Raw genomic sequence first — 25,096 nt, forward strand, 5'->3', positions numbered from 1 at the left:
TATCTCCTTGGTTTCTTTGTCTTAGTTCTTTAAATTCTTGCATGCAATTCTTTTTAACTTTTTTTCATTGTACAATATAGCATATATACAAAGCAAAGAAATCAAAAAGCAATATTTTTCAAACCACTGTTCAACAAGTACAGGACAGATCCCAGTTTGTCATAGGCTACTATACGATCCTCTCATGTTTTTCCTTTTATCTGCTCCATAATATGGGAAGCTAGAAGGCTTAAATATTTTTTTGGTCACAATTAACTTTTTTCGTTCTTGTTTTTGTGAAAAAACAAACAACAAAGCTATAAATTTCAAAACACAGCACCACAAGTAGTTGGAGAACATATTTCAGAGATTGACATGGGTTACAATTCCATGATTTTAGGCTTTTACTTCTAGCTGCTCTAAAATACTGGAGACTAAAAGACATATCAGTGTAATGATTCAGCATTCTATGTATATCTGAGGCCCCTATAGTCTGTATTATAAGCCTCTGATTATACCGTTATGCTGGTTATAAAAGTGGAATCATACAGTATCCATTCTTTCGTATCTGACTAATTTCACTCGGCATTATATCCCGAAGGCTCATCCATCTTGTCAGGTGCTTCAGAATATCATCTTGTCTTACTGCTGCATAATATTCCATCACATGTATATACCACATTTTGTTGATCCACTTGTCTGTTGATGGGTATTTGGTTTCTTTCCATCTTTTGACAATAGTGAATAATGCTGTTATGAACATTGGTGTACAAATATTTGTTTGTGTTGTTGCTTTCAGCTCTTCCGGGCAGTGCTATTGCTGGGTCATAGGGCGATTTGACATTTAGTTTCCTAAGGAACAACCAAACAGCCTTCCATAGTGGCTGCACTGTTATGCATTCCCACCAGCAGTGCATAAATGTCCCGGTTTCTTCACATCCTCTCCAACATTTATGGTTTCCTGTTTGTTTAATAGCAGCCATTCTTCTAGGTGTCAGGTGGTATCTCATTGTACTCCTTAATCTGCATTTCCCTTATAGCCAATGAAAATTAGCATCTCTTCATGTGCCTTTGAGCCATCTGTATTTGCGCCTCAGAAAAATGCCTATTCATATCTTTAGCCCATTTTATAATTGGGTTGTTTGTTCTTTTCTTATTGAGTTGTATTATTTCTTTGTATATACAGGAAGTCAAATCTTAGTCTGATATGTGATTTCCAAGTATTTTCTCCCATTGAGTTGGCTGCCTCTTTACCTTTTTTGACAAAGTCTTTTGAGGTGCAGAAGCATTTGATTTTGAGGAGTTTCCATTTATCTATTTCTTCTTTTGTTACTTATGCTTTGGGTGTAAAGTTTAGGAAGCTACCTCCTATTACCAGGTCTTGAAGATGTTTCCCTACATTTTCCTTTAGAAGATCTATGGTGCTAGTTCTTACATTTAAGTATTTGATCCACTTTGATTAAATTTTCTGCAGGGTGTAAGTTTTCCTTTTTCATTCTCTTGACTTTTAATATCCAAGTCTTCCATGACCAATTACTGAAAAGACTATTTTGTCCCCATTCAGAGGGTTTGGGGGCCCTGTAAAAAATCAGTTGACCATAGATTTGGTGGTCTATTTCTACACTCTTGATTCAATTCCATTGGTCAATGCTTCTATCTTTGTGTCAGTACCATGCTGTTTTCCCTACTGTGGCTTTATAATAGGTTTTAAAGTCAGGAAGTGTTAATCCTCCCACTTCATTCTTCTCTTTTAGAATGCTTTAGCTGCATGATGTCTCTTTCCCTTGCAAATGAATTTGGTAATTAGCTTTTCCAAACCTTCAAAGTAGGTTGTTGGCATTTTGATTGGTATTGTGTTGAATCTGTAGATCAATTTAGGGAGAATAGATATCTTAACTATATTTAGCATTCCTATCCATGAGCAGGAAATGTCTTTCCATCTACATAGATGTCCTTTGATTTTTTTTTAGCAATGTTATGTAGTTTTCTGTATGCACGTCCTTTATGTCTATAGTTAAGTTCATTCTTAAGTACTTGATTCTTTTAGTTGCTACTTTGAATGGAATTTTTTCCTTAACTGACTCCTCAGCTAGGTCATTGCTTGTGTATAGAAATGTTACTGATTTCTGCACATTAATTTTATATCCCACCACCTTGCTGAATTTATCAGTTCAAGTAACTTTGCTGTACATTTCTCAAGATCTTCCAAGTTTAATATCATATCATCTGCAAATAATGAGAGCTTGCTTCTTCCTTTCCAATTTGGATGCTTTTTGTTTCTTTGTCCTGCCTGATTTCTCTAGCTAGAACTTCTAGTATAATGTTACATAGTAATGGTGACAGTGGGCATAGTTGTCTTGTACCTGATCTTAGGGGTAAGTTTTCAGTCTCTTTCCATTTAGTAAGATACTGGCTATCAGTTTTTCATATATTCTTTTTATCATATTGAGGTAGTGACCTTTGATGCCTATCTTTTGGAGTGATTTTATCAGAAAAAGATGCTGAATTTTGTCAAATGCTTTTTCACCATTAATTGAAATGATGTGATTTTTCCCTTTCAATTTGTTAATGTACTGTATTACATTAATTGCTTTTCTTGTATTGAACTGTTCTTGCATTCCTGGTATAAACCCCCACTTGGTCATGGTATATAATTCTTTTAATGTATTGTTGAATTCTATTTGCTAATATTTTATTGAGAATTGTTGCATCTATGTTCATTAGGGAGATTGGCCTGTAGTTTTCCTTTCTTATAGCATCTCTACCCTGTTTTTGTATTAAAATGATATTAATTTCATAAAATGAATTAGGTAGAGTTCCTTTTTCCTCAATTTTTTGGAAAAGTTTGAGCAGGATCGGTGTTGGTTCTTTTTGGAATGTTTGATAAATTCCCCTGTGAAGCCATCTGGCCCTGGGCTTTTCTTTGTAGGAAGATTTTTATGACTGATTGAATTTCTTCACTTGTGATTGGCTTGTTGAGATCTTTTATTTCTTCCTGAGTCAATGTAGCTTGTTTGTGTGTCTCCAGGAACTTGTCCATTTTATCCAAGTTGTCTAGTTTGTTGGCATATAGTTGTTCATAGTTTCCTCTTATGACTTATTTTGTTTCTTCAGGATTTGTCGTAATGTACCCCTTCTCATTCCTATTTTATTTATTTGCATCCTCTCTCTTTTTTCTTTGTCAGTCTTGCTAGTGGGCCTTCAATTTTATTGATTTTCTCATGAACCAACTTTTGGTTTTATTGATTGTTTCTTTTGTTCTTTGTTCTCCCATTCATTTGTCTCTGCTTTTATCCTTGTTATTTCTCTTCTTCTATTTGCTTTGGGGTTCGTTTGCTGTTCTTTCTCATTTTCCTCCTGGTGTGTTGTGTTAAGTCCTCAATTTTTGCCCTTTCTTGTTTTTTACTATAGGCATTTGGGCAATAAATTTCCCTCTCAGTACAGCCTTTGCTACATCCTGTAATTTCTGATAAGTTGTATTCTCATTTTCATTCATCTCCAGATAGCTACTGATTTCTCTGGCAATTTCTTCTTTCACCCACTGTTTAAGAGTGTGTCATTTAATCTCCATGTATTTGTGAATAGTCTTGTTCTTTGGTAGTTATTGAGATTCAACTTCATCCCATTGTGATCAGAGAAATGCTTTGAATAATTTCAGTGTTTTCAAATTTATAAAGACCTGTTTTGTGCCCCAGCATATGATCTCTCCCATAGAATGTTCCATGAGCACAAGAGAAGAATGTATATCCTTATGTTTTGGGGTGCAATGACCTATATATGTCTGTTAGGCCTAATGCATCTATCAGTTATTTAACTTCTCTATTTCCTTGTTGATCTTCTGTCTGGTTGTTTTATCTATAGAGGAAAGTGGTGTATTGGAGTCTCCTACTTATTGTTGAAACATCTATTGCTCCCTTCAGTTTTGCCAATGTCTGTCTCATGTACTTTGGAGCTCCTGGATTGGGAGCATAAATATTTATGATTGTTATATCTTCTTGGTAAATTGACCCTTTAATTAGTGTATAGTGTCCTTCTTTATCTCTTATGATGTCTTTACATTCACAGCTTATTTTGTCTGGTATTAGTATAACTAATTCTGCTTTCTTTTGGCTACAACTTGCATAGAAAATAATTTTCCATCCTTTCACTTTCAATCTATTTGTATCCTTGTGTCTAAGATAAGTCTCTTGTCAGCAACATATTACTGGATTAAGTTTCTTAATCCATTCTGCCAATTTGTATCTTTTAATTCGTAAGTTTAGTTTATTAACATTCAAAGTTATCACTGAAAAGGTGTTTCTTGGGTCCACTGTCTTGACCCAAGAAAATAAAATAAAATAAAATAAAATAAAATCCTACCTCTATTTTATTTTATTTGTCAGATCTTTATATTTTTCCCCTCTTTTTCTTTGCATTCTTAAATTACCCTTAGTGGTATTCTTCGATTCTGTGCCTTCCTCCAGACCTCCCTCTCCTGTCTTTTTTTTTCAGCTGGCAGAAGTCCTTTTAGTATTTCTTCTAGGGACAGTCTCTTGTTGACAAATTCTTTCGGGACTTCTTTGTCTCTGAAACCTTTAATCTCTCTCTCAGTTTCAAAGGACAATTTGGCAGGGTATAGAATTCTTGACTGGAAGTCTCTCTCTTTCAGGGTCTTGAATATATCATACCACTGCCTTCTCGCCTCCAGGGTTAGTTGAGTAATATGAATTCACTCTTATTTAGTTTCCCTTGTATGTAGTAGATTGTTTGTCTCTTGCTGTTTTCAGAAATTTCTGCTTCTCTCCACATTTGACAGACTGATTAGTATGTGTCTTGAGGAATGGTTTATTTGGATTTATTCTGTTTGGAGTTTGTGGGACTTCTTTGACTTGTATATTTATGTCCTATGTGAGGGTTGGGAAGTTTTTCCCCATTATATCCTCAACTACTCTTCCTAGCCCTTTACTCTGCTCTTCCCCTTCAGGGACACAAATAATTCTTATATTTGTGTGCTTTGTTTTGTCTATCATTCCCTGAGATTCAATTCAATTTTTTCCATCTTTTTTGCCACTTGCTGATTTGAGTCCTCAAAGTCAGCAATCCTGTCCTCTATATCACTTATTCTTTCTTCTGTCTCTTCAAATGTAATGTTCTATGCCTCTAGTATGCTCTTTATTTGGTCAAGAGAGTCTTTAATCTCTGTGGTATCTGTTATTTTTCTATTTATTCTTTCAAATACCTCTTTATGCTCTTGTACTGTCTTCTTGACCTCCTTTACATCATTTGCTATTTTTTTTTTTTTTTAGAGAGAGGGAGGAAAGGAAGGAAAGACAGAGAAGGAAGGAAGGGAGGAAGAAAGGGAAACATTTTTAAACATTTTCTTGTTTTATTATATTTTGTTTGTTTGTTTGTTTGTTACATGGGCTGGGGCCGGGAATCGAACCGGGGTCCTCCGGCACGGCAGGCAAGCACTCTTGCCCGCTGAGCCACCGCGGCCCGCCCACATCATTTGCTATTTTAATAAGTAGAGTTGAATGAGCATCTTTGATTAATTGTTCCAATGTCTGTGTCTCCTCTGGTGTTTTAATTTGGTCATTAGGCAGGGCTACATCTGTCTGCATTGTGATATGCTTTGTGATCTTCTGCTATCTTCGTGGCATGTAAATATCTTGATTGATTTACTTTGGGAGTTGATTCCTTTCAGTAGTCTAGGGCTTTGTGTTTGTGGGATGGTTGTACAGCAGGGAGCAGGGTATGGGGTGAGGCACTCAGTGTGGTGCTTTATTTCAGGGCAAGTATAGGCACAGGTTCAGGATGTTTTGCTGATGCTTATGAATGTGGGTGCCTAGCGGCCAGGGAGGATGTCGCTGTGCAGGTGCACCAGTCCAGGGGGTGTAACCCTGGGGTGTGCTGGTCTAAGGCATGGGGTCCTTTGTGCGCATGGTAGAGCTGTGGCAGCAGGTTGGTACTACGCCTTCATGGATTGGGGGTAGATGGGACCCGGCTGCACAGGTCAGCACTTTCTCAAAGCTGGGAAGTGTGGTTGAAGGCCATGTGAATGCATAGTCCTAGGACTGCTGAAAAGTGTGGCCCCAGAACTGAATGATGTGATTGAGGCCTGTGTTCATGTTTGGGCCTAGGAATGCCTTAAACTGATGCACAGAGCTGGGGGGTGGGGGGAGGCGGGACCTGGCTTACTTCCTTGTCCTGTGCTCCTGTTCATGCAGTCCTATGGGCTCCGTAGCTCAGCACTTCCATGACAGGCTCTAGCTTTCTGCCTTTCAGTTCCTCTGCCTCTGCAACCAGGGTTCACTACGGGGTGCAGAGCACTCTCTCAGGTCAGCTGCACTCCCAAATCACTGCCTCAGACACACTCCTATCCCTTCTCTAACTTTTCCATGGAGCAGAGCTAATCTTGGCCTACTCTATTTGGCCATCTCCCCGGAAGTCCTCTGATATCTACTTTTTAAAATGTGAAATCAATATAGACATGTGTGAGAAATTGTGCAAAACTACTGTATTTACAAAAATGGCACAAAAGTGAATTCAACAGTCAATGCACATGCACATGTCACTCACATCATCAACAACAAAAAGTGTTCTAATACTATAGAAATAAAAATACTAACTTCACTGGCAGCTGTTAAGTATTAGAGTCACAAAAGTCACACCAGAATGGGCAAATATTGCCCAAATTAAATTGCATTGTTAAAGCTGAAACAGGTATAAGGCCATTCAAGTTCAAGCAAAGAACCCCATCTATTTGTTTGTGTTTGAAATATGTAACCTTTTCCCCTACTTGAGATTCTAAACTTCTGTTTTGCAAAATTCTAAAGAAATCAGTACAATAGAGGTTATTTAAATCAGAGTAATGTACAAAGCTATAATTAAGATGAAGGAAAATCCCAAACATAAAAATTATAAAACTCGTTACTTGTTGGAACCAGCAGTACTACTAGGAGTTAGGTAATATACACAATTATTTTCAAGTAAATTATGTTGTTCAAGCATGTCCTTTTCATCAATGCACTCTTAAACGAATCAAAACTCTACACACATATATTCCCTTACATAGTAACATACACTACTGCTACCTGCAAAGCTGTCTGTCCCAAATGACTCAGTGACTGAAAGGAAACAAAAAGCTGAGAAGTAACATGTTAAGGAGAAATATTTGGAGTTAGAAGATTCATGCAGTTCAGTGCTTTTTTTTTTTTTAACATTTGTTCCCCCTATTGTTTATTTATTTTTAATCCATAGTTTTTATTCATCTCTCCATACCACAGATTAAAGAAGCATCAGACACAAGGTTTTCACAATCACAGTCATATTGCGAAAGCTATATCATTATACAATCTTCTTCAAGAGACATGGCTACTGGAAGACAGCTCTACATTTTCAGGCACTTCCCTCTAGCTTCTCTAATACACCTTGAACAAAAAGGGGATATCTATATAATGCATAAGAATACCCTTCAGGATAACCTCTCAACTCTGAAATCTCTCACCACTGACACTTTATTTTGTCTCATTTCTCTCTTTCCCCCTTTCGGTTGAGAAGTTTTTCTCAATCCCTTGATGCTGATCCCAGCTCATTCTAGGTTTCTGTCCCGAGTTGCCAGGGAGTTTTACACCCCTGGGAGTCATGTCCCACGTGGAGAGGGGTAGGGCAGTGAGTGTGCTTGCCCTGTTGGCTGAGAGGGAGAAAGGCCCCATCCAGCTCAGTATTTTTAATCCTCCAGCCAGCTTGTTAGCAACAAGGGATGGTTTCCATCGAGGAAGGTCCTGTGGACTGGGAATGTGGTCACCAGTGACCTCCGTCTTATCCGGGGCTGCAGCAGGAAGTTGCTTGCTCTTCACTTTTGCTTTGGCCATGTTGTAATCCCCAGAATAAAAACAATTTTGGCCCTTTGTGTAATTGTTTTCTTAGGAAACCTGAACCTCCAGGCTTTTGCCCTAGATGACCATAGCTTGCTTTTAATTTTGCTTCTTCAGCTTTCTCTGAACTAGTCACTTTATCTTGCATTTACTTCCCCCCCTCCGTAGAGGCTGCCACGCGGTGTTCCGCCGACAGAGCTCTCCCTCTGCAGATGAGCCACCGGAAAAGACGCGATTACCAGTGCCAAGGACACTGGCATGTTCCCGCTCCCTGATCGACCTCCTGGGCAGCCCTGATGCTCTGTTTTGTGTTTTTTTTATTTTTCACTTTGAATTCATAGTCTTGGGAAGTTTATTGGTCAAAATTATTTGGACACTGAGTGAAAGTTGCTTTCTTTCATTAAGAATTCCAATTTTTAATCGGTTATTGTAGACTATTAACTTAAACTGTTTAAAAAATATTTTTGCCTGCAAGGTTTTTTTTGCTATACTTTGGGCTGCAAACTTTACCGAGGGCTCATTTGTTTTTACAAATGTTCGGGGGAGATTTTTCTTTTCCATTTCATCCCTTCAAAGGTCAAGGTTAGCAATGGTCCTTGCTACTGTTTCCTGGACTGTGGATTTTTCTTTTTCTTTTTTCTTTTTTTTGGCATGGGCAGGCATCAGGAGTCGAACTCGGGTCTCCAGCATGGTAGGCAAGAAATCTGCCTGCTGAGCCGCGGTGGCCCCGTACTGTGAATTTTATGTGGTATTTCTTACATGAGATTTTAGCCTTTGGAGAGCCCAGTTTTAGAAAGGTTAAGTTGTATTCAACCCTTCAGGTTAGTTGGATCCTAGGCTCTACTTTGTATTTCTAGGTCTCGATGCCAACCATCAAAACAAAAACTTAGGTTTCCAAAGTTCAAACAAACCCTCAGAATGAAAGCTAGTTCAGTGGTCGCTTTACTGTTGGGATTCTCATTTTCATTTAATTCTGAGTTTCTACTGATTTCAAATCCATTTTTCAGTTTAGTGATGTTTTCCCTAAGTTGTAATTATATTTTAAAACTTTTTTCTTGCAAGCACTTATATTTCTAGTGTTAATCAGTGGGACACGTAGGTCTATATAAGCCCTTTCAATCATGTTCATCTTCCATGTGGCAATATTGCTTATAGACACATTAGAGAACCATCTTCATTACATCTTTTCTTTTTTGTTATTTTCAGTAGGAAGAATTTTAGGATATCCTCCCCCCATAATTCCAGAAACAGAAACAAATACAAAAAGGGTTTCTGAGTGCTTGTTATATTTTTCTGCTTGCTGTTTTGTTTTTTTGCATAGGCAGGCATCAGAAATTGAACCTGGATCTCCAGCATGGTAGGCAAGAGCTCTGCCTGCTGAGCCACCATGGCCCTATACTGTGGATTTTATGTGCTTCATCCTCTTCATCATTCTGCTCTCTTCAGTCTTGCTTTCCTTGGAGTCACAGACTCTTATTTCTACACATTTGCAAGTATTGTCCCATTTACCAGTAATTCTGTTCTCTTAACATTTGTCTAGATGATTTCTACTAATTCAACAGATTTAAATTCAGATATAATTTCTTCCATAAGACCTCTTCAAACTCAGTTCTTTAGTTTCTATTCTTTGTAGATTAAAAAAAGCCAGATTCTGGGTGGGCCATGGTGACTCAACAGGCAGAGTTCTCGCCTACCATGCTGGAGACCTGGGTTCGATACCTGGTGCCTGCACATGCAAAAAAAAAAAGGCCAGATTCTTTTCTTTTTTGCACCAACTAATTAAATTTCTGGAAAACAAAACACTAGCTATATTAAATAGTTAATAGTAGGTTGTAATTTTGAGGGTATTTTGTAGATTTTTCAACTTTTATTTTGAAATTGCAAAACATGGAAAATACAATTTAATGAATCCTAAAATACACTTCACCTGCTGTAGGTTTATTTAATTTTTAAAATGTTTAGAGTTCTAAAAGTTCTAAAGCATGTTGGTCATATCTGTATATATTTAATATAAACAGCGCCTCAAATTTTCACATCTGTGCATATTTAATGTAGTCATAACCTCAAATTTATATCAACCCTTGGTATCTTCAAAAGCTTAAAATCTTTTAAATGAATCGGCACGACTACTTAAAATTAAAAACAAAATGAAACAAAGCAGCCCCACTGAATAGAGGAAAAGTTCTTTAATTGTTTACCCTCTTTGCCTACAAGGCTACATTTTTGTTGGATACTACATATAGGTACATAACTTAATAAACATTGGTAACACTTTTATATATATATATTTTTTTCTTCATGGACAACACTCTGGGAATGACTTTGTGTCTTCTGTATCTTTTTTAATGTATAAACCATAGGCACCTTACAAATTCCTCTGCATGCAGATGTATGTGTTTGGAGATAAACAGTTTTCTGTATAGCCTTTAAAGTTTGAGCCATAGACTGCACAGGTACCATTCTGCATTTGCACCACTTTTAATCTAGGTTAGAGAAAAAGACAAAACATATTCATGACAGTATTTAGACAGTAATGTCAAAATGAAATAATATTTATTGGGCTTGCAAAATAAGTACTTAAATAATACAATTACAGAGATTTTAAGACCATGCTTGGATCCTCTTAATACAGCTGTATGTAAAATACAGTCAACTCAGGAAATAAATGCAATAAATTGCATTGCATTTTATATTATATTCATTTTTTTAGCAATAGTTAAAAACCTGAATTCCAGTTCAGAGAGACTGGAATCTTTTCATCTATATATCTGTGAAAAGGAAGGTTTAAAATTCTTTTTTAGAATAAATATTTACATTAGAGATGAATTCACAATGCAACTTAGAATCCAACAGATGGAATGTTTTGGGCAAAAATGAACAATCTTGACATACATGCAATTTCACGGGCTAAGGGAAAAAAAGTGTAAAATCCTCAACTAGGTACATATATTTGAGGCATGTGTGTGTGTCTGTATGTGTAGGTATTCCACATAAAGATAGTTATTTCTATATGTATGTATGGCTCGGGATTTTGAGTAATTTGGAGATTTATGATGAAGGCAATGAATAATGATTTGTTTTCTGCCAGAAACTGGTGGGAAGGACCATATTCTGATAGTATCTGTGTTTTAAAAAGACAAGGGAACAAACCTTATTAATAGATAAACAACTGGACACTATAGGGTGAAAAAATATGTGATTTTTAGTGTCTACTTTTAGTAGGTCTCAATCTAAGCACACTAGAGCTTTATCTTTTCTAATACACTTTCTTTATGTGGTTCTTCACTTTCCATCCATTCTCCCACAGCACATTAATCACAGTCCAGACAGAGCGCTGATAATATTGGATTAGGCTAATTTGTTTATTTCTATATCTCTGACTAGGGGGTGAAGCTCCTGAGGGAGTTACGTTTCTGTAATCTCTTAATCATGACCGACTAGTCATCTCTGCATGTTAGTTGCTTTGTTCTTGAAAGGAACTTTTCCATTTACATAGGGGAAAATATTGAGTTACTATCATACAAAATTGTGTTAGTGTTTCCAAAGAATTACTTTTTGTTTTTGTCAAAGATGAAATTTCAATCTATGCAGAATTGAGGCCATCCCCAGAACATTTCTTAGGATATACCATGGCCTCCAAATCCCAAATATATGATTAGGTGGAAAGGTAAGCATTCTCTGTTCCAATGAACACAAGGGGGAAACTTTCTGATTACTGCCAGATAATCATTCAGATAGCAAAGCCAATAAAGTCAATGAAAAAATAAGAGAAATTTTACAGCATTTGTGATTGTTCAGAGTTATGTACCCCAGAAAAGCATATTCTTAAACTTATCCCATTCTTATGGGTCTGAACCCTCGTTAATAGGACCTTTTGACTTTAGATAAAGTGTGCCCCAGGGTGGGTCTTAATCCTATTACTGAAGATTTTATAGGGGAAAAAGCCACAGAGGGAGCAGCCAGAAGCTGAAAGTCAGCAGAAATCAGAAGAGAAGGGAGAAAGCAGAAGAGGCTGCTGCATGTATCTCCATGTGATAGAGGAACCCAGGACCCAGTATCCCCAGCAGAGAGCCCCCCAAAATCAGTCTTTGGGAAGAAAGCATGGCCTTGATAATGCATTCATATGGACTTCTGGCCTCATCCATGAGCCTGGAAACTCCCATTGTTTAAAGCAACTGGGCTGGTTTGTAAAGATTTATGTACCCTAGAAAAGCCATGTTTTAATCCTAATCAGCCTTGTGGAAGCAACAGTTTCTTCTTCATCCCTATTCAGTACTGTATTTTGGAAACTTTAATTAGCTTATCTCCACGAAGATGTGACTCAGTCAGTGTGGGTATTAAACTTGATAGGTGGAGACATGTCTCCACCCATTCCTGGTGGGTCTTGCTTGGTTTTATTTACTGGAATCCTTTAAAAGAAGAAGCACTTTGGAAAAAGCTAGAGAACAAAAAGAGAGAAAGCCAGGAGGTTTGGAGAAGGCAGAGAAGAATGACATAGCCACAAGAAGCAGAGTCCACCAGCCAGCAACCTTTGTGACAAAGGAGGAAAATGCCTCCTGGGGAGCTTCATGAAACAGGAAGCCAGGAGAGCAAGCTAGCAGGTGATGCCGTATTCACCATGTGCCCTTCCAGCTGACAGAAGAACCCTGACTGTGTTCACCATAAGCCTTTCCAGATGAGAAAGAAGCTCTGACCGTGTCCACCATGTGCCTTTCCACTTGAGAGAGATACCCTGAATTGCATTGGCCTTCTTAAATCTGGGTATCTCTCCCTGGATGCCTTAGATTGGACATTTCTACAGACTTGTTTTAATTAAGATATTTTCTCGGCCTTAGAACTGTAAACTAGCAATTTATTAAATTCCCCTTCTTAAAAGTCATTCTGGAGCCGTGGTGGCTCAGCAGGCAAGAATGCTCGCCTGCCATGCCAGAGGACTCGGGTTCAATTCCCGGTGCCTACCCAAGTAAAAAATAAAAAAAATTTTAAAAACTCATTCTGTTTCTGGTATATTGCACTCTGGCAGCTAGCAAACCAGAACGCCAACCCATACCAACCCATGATACTTGCTTTAGCAACAAAGAAACTGAAACATTGTTGACTAGTTCTGGCTCTACAGTCAGAAAGACCTACATTTGAATCTCTGTCATAGGTTACTAATTTCATGTGGTAGGTGAGTCATTTATACTCTCTAAGACCCAATTCCTTAACAGTAAAGTTAGCCTCTAAGTAATAATCTACCGTATACGATTTAATGGTATGAAAAAGTTTAAAGCTGTCTGACAGAGAGGAAGAGCCTAATAACCAAATATTAACAATGATGTTGTTGTGATTATTGTAATTTATCACTTATTAAAGAATTTGAGACTCAAGTAACTAAAATAGATTTGAAATAAAGAAATGCATTCACAATCTAGAGAAAGTGTGTGTCATCTGTGATGTTAAGAGACTAAAAGAAGAGGGAAATCAGCAATAACAAACCACTTAGATTTTATTCTTGAGCTTTTGCACTAGAATGGAGAAATTACTGAATAGTTTAGTAAGAGGACAGCTCATCAAATGATAGAAATGAACTTTTCAGAGAGCTATTCTTGCATTCAAGCACAAGGACTAAGATTCCATTCATAAACTATGGCTACTGGATTACTGTCACTTAGTCCTGGTGTGTAGTGTTGGGTTGTATAGTTAAGTGGTTAAAAGAGCAGGTTATAGGAACTGAATACATGGAATACTTGAAATTCCAGAGAGACCAAGATAGCTAGATTTCTCAGAACAGAGTATTAGAAATAAGAGAGTCAAACAGAGAAAAATATCTGAAGATATACATAAAGTCCATTTGAGTATTCAGCAATCTACTGCTAATGCATGGCTGTGAGGAAACCAGCTGAGGCTGGAAAAAGAATAATCCAAGAGGTTTAGAGGAGACTGCAGCTGTTGTTAACACAGACCATGGAATTTTCTGTAATCCCTCCAGCCATATTATAAAACTTCATAATTCATAAGACTAGGCAGATTACTTAGAAGGGTCTTGCCTCAGTAGTGAGGAATAATAAACCTTGGACTTAACATCCTGCCTAATAATACCTAAAAGCAAAGCCCAAACAGATCAAACTATTTCTAAGTCACTTATCAACAGAGAAAAAGCTCAAGATTATTTTTTACAACTAAACAGTATATAGCACCAAAGAAAGTAAGAGTCAATGTAGGAATTCAGTAAAAACTTACAGAAAAGCAAAGAAGCAAAATAACATGACCCTAATGAGGAGGAAAATTAACCAGTCAAAACTGATGCAGAACACAGACATTAGAATTAGCAGAGTGCATTAAAGCATTTAAATGCATTCCAACATTCAAAAATTAAATAAAGACACGAGAAATATTAAAAAGCCTAACTAAAATGAAAGCTACATCTTTGATGAAATATACACTTGATAACATTAGTGGAAGAATAGACATTGCAGAAGGAAAGATTAGTGAACTTGAATTCATGATGTTAGAAACTTTCCAAATGAAACATAACCAGAAAAGAAAAATGAAGAGAGTATTGGTAAGCTCTGCCTCAGTACCAAGTGGCTTGATGAACCTATAATTGTAATCTCGGAGGGAAAAAGAAGGTAGGGGGAAGAAAAATATTTGAAGAAATAATGGCAATAAATTTACTAATTTTGTTGAAAGTTATAAATTCACAGATCCAAGAGCCTCAATCAAAAGTTAATTACAAGAAAGATGAAGAAGACCAAACTAAGACAAATCAAAAGCAAAATTTTCAAATCCAGAGATAAAGGAAAAGTATTAAAGCAGCCAGAGGAAAAACTATGTTACACAGAGGGAAGCAAAGATAAGTGTGACATCGGACTTCTCAGAGAAGCAGTGCACGTGAGGAGAAACTGTTGAAAGAACTGAAAGCAAAAAAGAAAGCCCAACCTGTCAAACTTGAAGTCTATGTCAACTCTCAAAAATTAAGTTGAAATAAAGAGTTTCATACAAAAGTTGAAATGATGAATCAGCAGCAAAACCAGACTACAAGAAATTTTAAAAGGAGTCCTTATGACAGAAGTGCTATGATACCAGACGGACACAGGATCTACAAATGGAATGCTGTGCACCAGAAATGGTAACATCATGGGTAAATGTGAAATTTTCTTTAATAGAACAATTCATCGTTCACGATTCTGCGGGTCAAGGATTTTTGTCAGGGCTCACTGGAGGTGCTCTTCTTTGGGGTGGTTTAACTGGTGGCTTAACTGGGGCTACATCATGTCTCCGGGGTCTTGATGGGGTTAACAACGGGAGCACATCTCTTCTTCATATACTGTCTCTTCATCTGATCTCTCATTCTCAATTAAAGCTTTATTACAGAAAAAGGGTATGTGTAAGAAGAAGCCAAAAGAAGAGACACATAGAGCGAGGTCTGGAGGATCTCACACACGTTTCTGTGTCCTTTCCCCACAGAGTCAGAACACATCACCCTCTTGGAACAGTGGTGTCATCAGTCGTGGAAGGTCCCATAAGTTTATTTTTCTCCAATTAGTTTATTTAAATCTCGTTAAAAAAATAACTGACTGTTTATAAAAATTATAACACTGTAGTATAATGTTTATTTTTGCAAAGATAAAATGTATGGCCGCAATCACGCAATCACACCCTGTATGGCTGGTAAGGGAAAAATGGAAAGATATTATTACAATGCTGTTATACCATACATGAAGAGCTACAATATCAAAATATGTTACAACTGTATATGATAAACCTTTGATCAATACTTAATAAGGAGACAAATCTTAATATAAAATGTCAGTAACTAAAAAAAAAATGCAAAGGAAGAAAAGAAGAAGAAATAACAAATAGGACACCCAGAGAGCAAATAGCAAGATAATAGATTTAAATCCAATAATTACTATCCATGGTTATCATGTTAATGTGAACGGTATAAACACCACTATGTCAAGTTCAGAGATGACCAGATTGAATTAAAAAGTGAGATGCTACTATATTTTGTCTGTTAGATGTTCACTTTAAATATAAAAATAAAAGAATGGGAAGGTGTATTCCATGATAATCCTTATCAAAAGGTAAAAGGAGTGACTATTTTTGCATTAGACAAATTAGGATTTCAAAGCACATAATGTTATCAAGGATCAAGGAGCTAATTTCATAACGATGAAAGGATGAATTCATCCAAAGCATACAAAATCATAAACATTTATGTACCCAATAATGGAATTAAAAATAATCAAGAAAACTTGCTATAAATAAAAGGAAAATAAATAAACTCATAATTATTGCCCAGGCTTTTAGTACCTTGTTCTTAATAATTAATAAAACACACAGAAATTCATTAAGGATATAGAAGATGTGAGCAATACTCTCAATTAACTTGATGTAATTGACATTTATAGAATGCTCTACCCAAGAGCAGCAGAACACACATTCTTTTCAAGTACATGTGGAATATTTCCCAAGATAGACATTATTGATTCAACAAATCTCAATAAAAAATTTAATTACTAAGAAACGATGATCATGCATCTATGTGATGATGTTAAGAATTACTGAGTGCATATGTAGAATGGTATGATTTCTAAATGTTGTGTTAATTTCTTTTTTTTTCTTTCTTTCCGTTAATAATAATAAAAAAAAAATTAAGATGTTTTAAGCCATGCATACCAGCTATGTTCTCTGATCACAATGGAACTAAAGTAGAAAACCATAACACAAACTTTTCTGGGAAATTCCAAAATGTTGGAAACTAAATAGCATGCTTCTAAATAACCCATGGATCAAAGTAGAAAGCAAATGGGAAATCAGAAACCATTTGAAAATGTTTGAGATACTGATCGCAAAATATGGAGGATGATCCCCCCAAATCCTAAATATTTAGAATATGAATACTGTTAGAAAAGAAGGTTTCTAATCAGTGATCTCAGCTTTCACTGTAAGAAAACAGAAAAAGGAAAACAAATCTATCCAGAAGAAAAAGAAAGTAAATGATAAAGATAAAAGTAGAAATCAATGAAATAAGAACAAGCACAAAAAAGATGCTCAACAGTCATTAAGGAAATGCAAATTAGAACCATAATAAGATACCACTACACAACTTTTAGAATGTCTAAAATTAAAGAAAACGACCATACCAAGAGTTGGCCAGGAGGTATAGAAAATAGAATTCTGACATACTGGAGATGTAAAATGGTACAATAATTTTGGATAAGAGCTTGGCAGTTTCTTAGATGTTTAACAGAGACTTCTTATATAATCTAGCCATTCCACTCTTAGATATTTAAACAAGAAAAATGAGAACATATGATCAAACAAAGACTTGTGCATAAATGTTCAAAGCAAGCAGCTTGGTTTGTAACACTTAACAAATGTTAACTATGCAAGTATCCATCAAAACAATGAAACGATAAAATGTGCTACATACATAAATGGAATACCTCTCATAAACCAAAGAAAATAACTCTTCAGGCTTTCTATAAGATGATTTAATCTCTAAATGATTATGCTGAGTGAAAGAAGCCAGACACAAAATAAGGATACACCATATGACTACATTCACGTAAAATTCCATAAATTGAAAACTAATCTATTGCGACAGCAAGCAGATCAGTTGCATGAGGACAGAGACAAGTAGACAGGGAGGGGCAGAAAGAAGGATTCCAAAAAGGGCAAGAAGGTGATGGATATGTTAATTATTTTTGATGACATTGATGATTTCATGGGTGTCTACAAATGTAATTTAGCAATTTGTACATTTTAAATATGTAGAGTTTATTGTATGTCTATTACACCTCTATTAAGGTGTTAAAAGTTTAAAATAATTCATAGAATAGTTAACCTGTCTGCTTAGGTTTCCTTATCTATAAAGTAGGCATAATACTTTGCATACTTCTTAGCACATAACAAGCACTCAAAGTCATCCAATATTGTTGTTGTTTGCTCTGCTCTGTTCCTTCCTTCCCGAATTTAGGCACTAAGAATTTTTTTTTTTTCTGAATAAGATAGACTATGGGAATGTTTTTGGGTTGTGCAAAAAAAAATGCAATAGAGGAGTGATCATATGGAATAGCTTAGGAACAAATCCACAGATAAAGACCTTATTGGGCCAGAGACTTACTGGTTGGGCAAGAGAATGGAGCCATCTTCCCACTGCCAGGACCCATTTGTTGGAATTTGCACTAGTCCCATCCAATGATAAGACCTAACCAATTTGAAGAAATCCTGTTTGAAACCAGAAATAAACCACCAATAATGTCAGTGCTCAAAGTTTTGGCAAACACAAGGACACAATCATTTAATCATTTCTTCCCAACTTGTGGAAAATGTATTCCATTCCCTAATTACCATAATTCCTATTTAGCGCATATATAATTCCTACAGTTTCTTTGCTTTCTTATTTTTAATGCAGAAAGATTTTGATTTGGTATTAAAATATCTGAGTCCTAGTGCTGACTCTAATACATACTACCCATTTGAGATTACGTAAATCACAAAACCATTAGAAATAAAGAAGTTATAGGAATTTAATGATGCTTCCAAAGATCACATGAGGTATCTACAAATATTATCAAATATATATGTATGTATCTTATAATCTTATATAGACTCCCTTCTTTTCAAGTTATTATGGGTTCAAATGACATTATTGAGGTAAAATGTTTATTATTACACTCTAAATGTAACATGTTTATTATAATGATTATTCTTTATCCATTCCTTAAAACTCAGATATCAATTCATTTGCTCACATTTTGTAACAGTTATTTTTGGTAAAATTGTGACTAAATTAGCATTTGTCTTTGGATTAATGAAATAATTGAAGTAATTAAAATAATATTAAAAAACTTTTCACTACATATTTTACTAAATACATATTTTGTTCGAGCTCATATGGCTAGACCTGTCTTATTCAGTCTGACTTTACTTAAAGCTATAGTTTCAATTTCTTGCCTGAGATGACTCATTGATTTTGAAACTGAAGGAGAAAGAACATTTGTTTGCCAGGTTTGTATTCCAGTGAGTTGTCTCATGCATTAGGGGTTAAATAATGGAGCTAAAACAAATACACAACCTGGTCCTCTTTGCTGTATATCTTCAGGAGACTGGAATTTTGAGACATACAAGAAGCTCGACTCTGGTACCAGCTTTTGCTCTCATTAGAAAATTGATAGCAGGTATTTCTATAACATATCCAGTTTTTAGGACATGGACCACAGTAGCCTTCTAGAAAGAGAATATAATATTAATTCTGCACATATCTGAATATTATAGCCATTTGTATTTCATCAAGTTAAAAGCCCTTTCCATTCCAACTCTAAAATTGCAGACAATTAAACCTTTATGATCATCCCCAATGACAAATGCCTACACATTTCCATATAAAGACATGCCAAAGCTAAGCATCCTCTACTTTTTATGAGTATGACTTTATTGCGTATATATAAAATTTAATATTATATATCATATTGTATCTGTATTTCTTTCAGATATAAACTAAAGTACATTATGGACTTTGATAATTTCTTAATCATTCTTTCACTAAGTTCTTTGCATATGTGTTTATATAGATGTATACGCTTGTGCTGCAAAATAAGAAAACATTTACTTACCTTTCAAAGACATTGAAGAGCCTTCATTGAATAACGCTATTAAAACAATCATATTATTAAAAAGTTTCATAACGTTACTAACTTAGGTTTGCTAAGCAAAAAAATAACTTACAAGTCTTGAGACCAATAACAAAAATATTAGGATATCTGTTTCAATATTGTTGGTTTATGTCTGACTGCTAATCGAAGTAATGCTATACAGCTGTTAGATCAACAATGCTGAAACCTTTAAGTTTGTTATCACTCACAGTTTTTGAATATGATTGTGCATATGGTTACCACAACAATGAAACGGATCGCCATAAGCACAGCAATAAAACGTCCAGGAAAAAATGGAGATGCTGTCAAAGAAGAAGGAGAGAGAGAGAGATTATAAAATGAAGGATAAAGGGCTCAGCTATCTCATCATTTCAGGTAAAATTTAGGGTGTTTCTTTTTGTTGGGCCAGTATTACTACTTTTTCTGCTTTAATTAATTTTCTCAGATAGATAAATTCTTTTTAAATGTTTTTAAATATGAGTACAAAAATTCTTCCCACAAATATTTCTGTTTCCCCTCTATTAAATATATCACAGCCATCATTTTTTGTTTTAGTATTCAGAAACATAAATATAGACAGTTAGTTTACCTCAACGACTGTTTTTAAATACATATTTAAGAAACTATCCAAAATAGTCTATGATTTTTTTTCACTTAAAAAAAGGTACCAATGATCATTCCATACAAGAGCCTTTAAAGCCACCTCATTTTAATAAAATATCTGGTTGTATTGTATTCCTTTGATAGTAGGATTAAAAGCTAATTATTGACACATTTATTTTTTTCTAATAAATATTTAAATTAATCTTAATTTATGCTGTTAGAAATAATGTTACCATTAATAGTATTCTGTACACGCTGTTGTGCATATTTCTGACTGTCTCTCTAGGAGAAATCTCCACAAAGAAATCTCCATTGAGTCATAGGCCTACACATTTAAAATGTTTGTAATGATTGAAAATTTCAATCCAAAGAGGTTCAACCAATTTTTACAGAGCACCAAGAATAAATGCCTGTTTACTCATGCTTTCTTCAGCATCGCATATTATTTACATTTTTAAAATTTACAGATCTGATAGGCTAAATCAGTTCTGTAAATAGCAGTTCAGTCATCTCTTTTAGTATACTTAAAACATAACTCTAGAGGACATCTTTTTTTCTTTTCTCTTCTGCTTTCCATTTCCTCTTATTCTTCCCTAAAGGTAATGGATCCAGTGATTTCTTAGAAACTGTCTCATCTTTTGTTTTTGTCATTTTTTCATGACCTGAATAGATCCTAAACCCAATAATTTCCACTAATTGTATTATATATTCCAACATGATAGTAATTTTCATTTCTGCTTTCTTCATAAAGGTAAAATAAACTGAATGACTATCACTGCTTTAATCGGATAGTTTTCAAGAACCACCAGAGGATACTGACAGAAAAAGACATAGAATATAGGACTCACAACTTTCTCTGCATTTGCTTGTGGTTAGCGTGGATCTCCTGTGCTGCCTCCGTGTTGAAGCATCATGTTTTGCCAATTCAAAGTTATAAAATTCACTCATCTCTGGAGAAAAGCAATTCAGGCCAATAAGAGGCCAATTTTGACCTTTCTACTACATGAGTCAAAAATTTTTTTAATTCAACTTGCCCTTTCCATTCATATACTTTTAAAAATTATAATAAGAAATTTACTTTTGTTTTATATTATTATTTTCTTATGATGTTTAAAGTTTGGAATATAAATAAAATTATACTTATTTCATGGTGAAGTATCTTTAGCACTAATCCTATGGAACACAAATTTAAGTAAAATAAGTTAATACATAATATATAACGAAAACTAACACTTATAATAAACTGCTAAAGTGAAAAGGAGAGGCCTAGCAAGCTATGCTAAATCGTTGACTGATAATTACTAACTCACACGAATAATTTAACTTTTGAATCCCAGTGTCCTTACTTGCCACATATAGCAACATGGTGTGGGTATTTTAAAAATAAAATGAAAGATTAAACATATACTATCAATAATGCCAACCATATAGTAAGCACTTAGTAAATGCTAGTGTGTCTAGCATTCTTTATAGTGAATAACACCCAAAGACTAAAGTAGTAGGGTTTGAAATTTTAGGATATAGACAAATATAAAATCTTTCCTCTGTACAACACCATAAAATATTTTGCTCTCATCTTGAAATATAAATCAGTTGCTGAATATTGAAAAGGCTTTTATAAATAACAATGATAATGTCTTTTATAGCTAAAAATCAGATTTGAGCATGGTTTCACGTAAAATATTTAATTATTAAGCCTGTGAAGTAAAGATGGTAGATATTATTTATGAATGAGATAAATGAATCTTAGAGATGGTCAAAGTCATATATATTTTTTAAATATAATGCTGCAAGCCATTAGTAATTTACAACACTTTCAGTTTAAGAAACATTTCTATATATGTGTCACTTGATTTGAATCTCTCAGAATCCACATAAGTAAGGAAGCTTAGTATGTTTATTATATATCTCTATGGATAGAAAAGGAAACTAAAAGGCATAGAGAATGGACATTGCCTTGGATCTCAAAGTTAGATAAAGTGTGGTAAAGGTCAGATTATATTTGACTTCATAGCCCAATGTCATCTCACTATTTCAAGATGCCTCAAATGTAACTGACTTTACTGTCCATAATTAATTAAATGGGAGGGAGGGGGTTCAAGCTTTTGAAGACAATTTAAAAGTAATATAAAGTGATTCAGAGTACATTACTTTCTTATGCCTTATGTGTTTGCATAAAATTCTGGGTATCTTATAATAATAATACAGAAAAAGAACTTCAGGTGAAAAATGCATACCCAAGATGCGATTAGACCTCCGATCATGTATCAATTCCCTCGTATAATTATGACTGCACATGTACCCAGCGACAAATCCATATGTTTTAACTCTGCAAAAGACTGCTGAATAAAATAAAAATCAGAATTTTTATTTCCTGTATTTTATTCCTTCTGGTGAGATGAAAGAATTTGATTGGAAAATTGAAATTTTGGATATATTTCCCCAGTGCATGTCTATGAAAAGGAAGAATGAAAATGAAGATTCATAGAAAGCCAGATAAAATAAATTTTATAAATTTCACTTGGCTGTAAAATAATGACCAATTGTTTCAAAGTGTCACAGCATATAAAATGCGTGTTTTAAACTTGTCTCCATTAAGATATTTACTTCCCCAAATAAATCATATCACTGATATTGAATGGCAATATGGGTACTTTTCTATTTACAGTTGTTGCATTTTATTTCGTAATAATCAATTGCTGTGCTAGCCAAATTTGAGAAAGAGATGAATTTTTGTAACATGTTTTTCCAAGAACTTACGATTTCAACTTTTGTCTATATTACCTTATCATCATTATTAACAATAAATCATCGTCATCCTTATCATCACTAATAACAAAAACCAATTTCATTGCATTAATAAAAATTACCTTACATGCATAAACTAAAATCTCAGTGTTCAGAGAAATACCATAAAAATCATAGCTATTTAATAAACACGAATAATATTTATTTCAAAGACCGATTTTCCATATATGATCATTATTGTTGGAAGTAATATAATTTCTCTCATTTTGTAGGTAAAATTGTGCATCGCAGAAGGCAAGTATCTTGAACAAGATTTAAAACCTATAAGAATCAGAACTGACACTGAATCTCAGTCCATCCAATCTAAAATATAAAGATTTTTTCTTCTAGTTCTGTTTAGAAGTGATAAACATTCCCGCCCTCAGTTATCCTATTCACACACTTAAGTAACAAGTAGTACTGCCATTATAGGAGACATATTCTCAGTAACTTTCTTGAAGTAGAAACAATTCTTCATTACTTGTGTAATACGTGATAGAAATACACAACCCACACACAGACACACACCTGTTCATAGAAGCAAAGTCCTGGTTCTTGTGGATAAAATGTTCCTCTACAACTGGAAACTGCAGACATCTACTAAGTTCCAAATTTTTACTTGAAGTTAGAGATGTCCAGTTTTTTACATCTATGGTAAGAAAATGGAAAATATCATTCTAACCTAATTTTTCTGTTGAATAAATGTGGCACAAACCACAGTGCTTCTGCCTTTATATAACTGCAATGGGTGACGTGTGCCTCGAGGTTTGCTAAGTGTTAGGTACCAGCAATGTTTTATGGCCAAAACAATGATTGATTCAGTGATAAGAAGCAGCCCAGAATTATGAGAAACAGAGGATGGGGCTATCTAATCTCTTCATAACTCAAAAGCATAAAAATTATTGTAACATGTGGATAAAAGAACTGTGTAAAATAAACATAAGAAAATTACATAAACATAATAATCTGTGACTCAAGCTGTTTTGGGTGGTATCAAGTATGTTGCATCATATTTTTGCATATATCTATGTATAAACTTTATTAAAAGTTTAAAAATTGTATGATAAACCATCATTCATCTAGCTTCAATAAGTATCAACTCACGGCCAACATTATTTCACTGATGGTGTGTGTGGTACTTCAGATTGATCCCTGCTCCTAAATAAGGCTCATATCTCTTTCCTTCTTGTGGGCATTGCTCCAGGTAATACTCCCTCTTTATTACACAGAGCAATAGCACAAAATCCCATGCAGAAACAGCAACACAATCAACTCATGTCTTAAGCTTCTCTGATTTTTAGCTACTAATAATTTCTATTAAAATTAAAAAATTGCAAGTAAACTGTCATAACAGAGGAGCTTAAAAGTAAGCTCAATGCAGCATCCTGGATGGAATCACGAAACAGTAAAAGGAAATTAGGTGAAAGTTAAGAAAATCTCAATAATATATGAACCAGCGTTAATAATAATGTATCAGTATTGATTAATTCATTGTGACAAATTTACTACACCAATATAAAATGTTAATAATAGGTGAAACTGGCCATAGGGTATCTGAAAACTCTCTACTTTTTTGCAGCTTTACTGTAAATTTGAAACTATTTATCAAATTTAAATTTGCTAAAAGATTTATTTAAAAATAAGTAGCTGGGCTCCCCATCAAGGGCCTCCAAAGTACATGAGATAGGCATTGGCAAAACAGAAGGAAGTGATGGATGTTTCAACAATAATAGTAGGAAACCTCAATACAAAACTCTCCTCTATAGACAGAACAACCAAACAGAAGATCAAAAAGAAAATGGAGAAGTTAAGCAAATTGATAAATGAATTAGACCTAACAGACATATATAGGTCAATAATCCCCAAAACACCAGGATATTCATTCTTATCTAGTGCTCATGAAACATTCTGCAGGATAGATCATATGCTAGGGCACAAAACAGGTCTTGATAAATTTAAAATCACTGGAAATTATCGAAGCAATTTCTCTAATCACAATGGCATGAAACTGGATATCAGTTATCACTTAAGAATTAGAGCTTTCACGAATATATGGAGACTAAATGATACACTTTTAAACAACCAGTGGATCAGAGAAGAAATTGCTAGAGAAATCAGTAGCTATCTGGAGACAAATGGAAATGAGTGTACTATATATCAGAACTTATGGGATGTGGCAAAGGCTGTGGTGAGAAAGAAATGCATTGCCCTAAATGCCTATATTAA

The 25,096-nt window shown here is 34.8% G+C and overlaps 1 protein-coding gene and 1 pseudogene across 7 annotated transcripts; both read right to left on the reverse strand.

Annotated features, from left to right (window-relative positions):
• Positions 1 to 7,025: 7,025 nt before the first annotated feature.
• LOC143690499 (cAMP-regulated phosphoprotein 19 pseudogene) lies at positions 7,026 to 8,025 on the reverse strand (annotated as a pseudogene).
• Positions 8,026 to 10,002: 1,977 nt separating this feature from the next.
• KLRK1 (killer cell lectin like receptor K1) lies at positions 10,003 to 24,194 on the reverse strand. Of its 7 annotated transcripts, none has more exons than XM_077170038.1 (8): positions 23,399 to 23,588; positions 22,321 to 22,425; positions 20,932 to 21,033; positions 19,690 to 19,782; positions 19,442 to 19,477; positions 18,904 to 19,055; positions 17,950 to 18,053; positions 10,003 to 10,318 (listed from the first exon to the last, which is right to left on the reverse strand). In XM_077170038.1, exons 2-8 carry the CDS (start codon positions 22,379 to 22,381, stop codon positions 10,201 to 10,203), a joined length of 666 nt encoding a protein of 221 aa, XP_077026153.1. In that variant the 5' UTR covers positions 22,382 to 22,425; positions 23,399 to 23,588; the 3' UTR covers positions 10,003 to 10,200. The 7 variants fall into 7 exon arrangements, with proteins under 7 accessions (XP_077026153.1, XP_077026152.1, XP_077026155.1 ...); XM_077170037.1 differs by lacking the exon at positions 10,003 to 10,318 and adding an exon at positions 10,328 to 15,485 and having other exon boundaries at positions 22,321 to 22,422; positions 23,399 to 23,596; XM_077170040.1 differs by lacking the exon at positions 10,003 to 10,318 and adding an exon at positions 10,328 to 15,485 and having other exon boundaries at positions 19,442 to 19,462; positions 23,399 to 23,594.
• Positions 24,195 to 25,096: the final 902 nt, after the last annotated feature.

This window comes from Tamandua tetradactyla, chromosome 7 (assembly GCF_023851605.1).
Source record: "Tamandua tetradactyla isolate mTamTet1 chromosome 7, mTamTet1.pri, whole genome shotgun sequence".
Classification (NCBI taxonomy): Eukaryota; Metazoa; Chordata; class Mammalia; order Pilosa; family Myrmecophagidae; genus Tamandua; species Tamandua tetradactyla.

Bases quoted from the DNA above. Each gene is read 5' to 3' on its own strand.
- KLRK1 (XM_077170037.1), bottom strand. From the start codon at position 22,381: ATGTGCAGTCATAATTATACGAGGGAATTGATACATGATCGGAGGTCT. The intron at 19,056-19,441 runs GTAAGTAAATGT...TTCTCTTTCTAG, and splicing joins CTCTTCAATGTCTTTGAAAG to AAGGCTACTGTGGTCCATGT. The intron at 18,054-18,903 runs GTTGTGTATTTG...GGTTTCAAACAG, and splicing joins TATACAGCAAAGAGGACCAG to GATTTCTTCAAATTGGTTAG.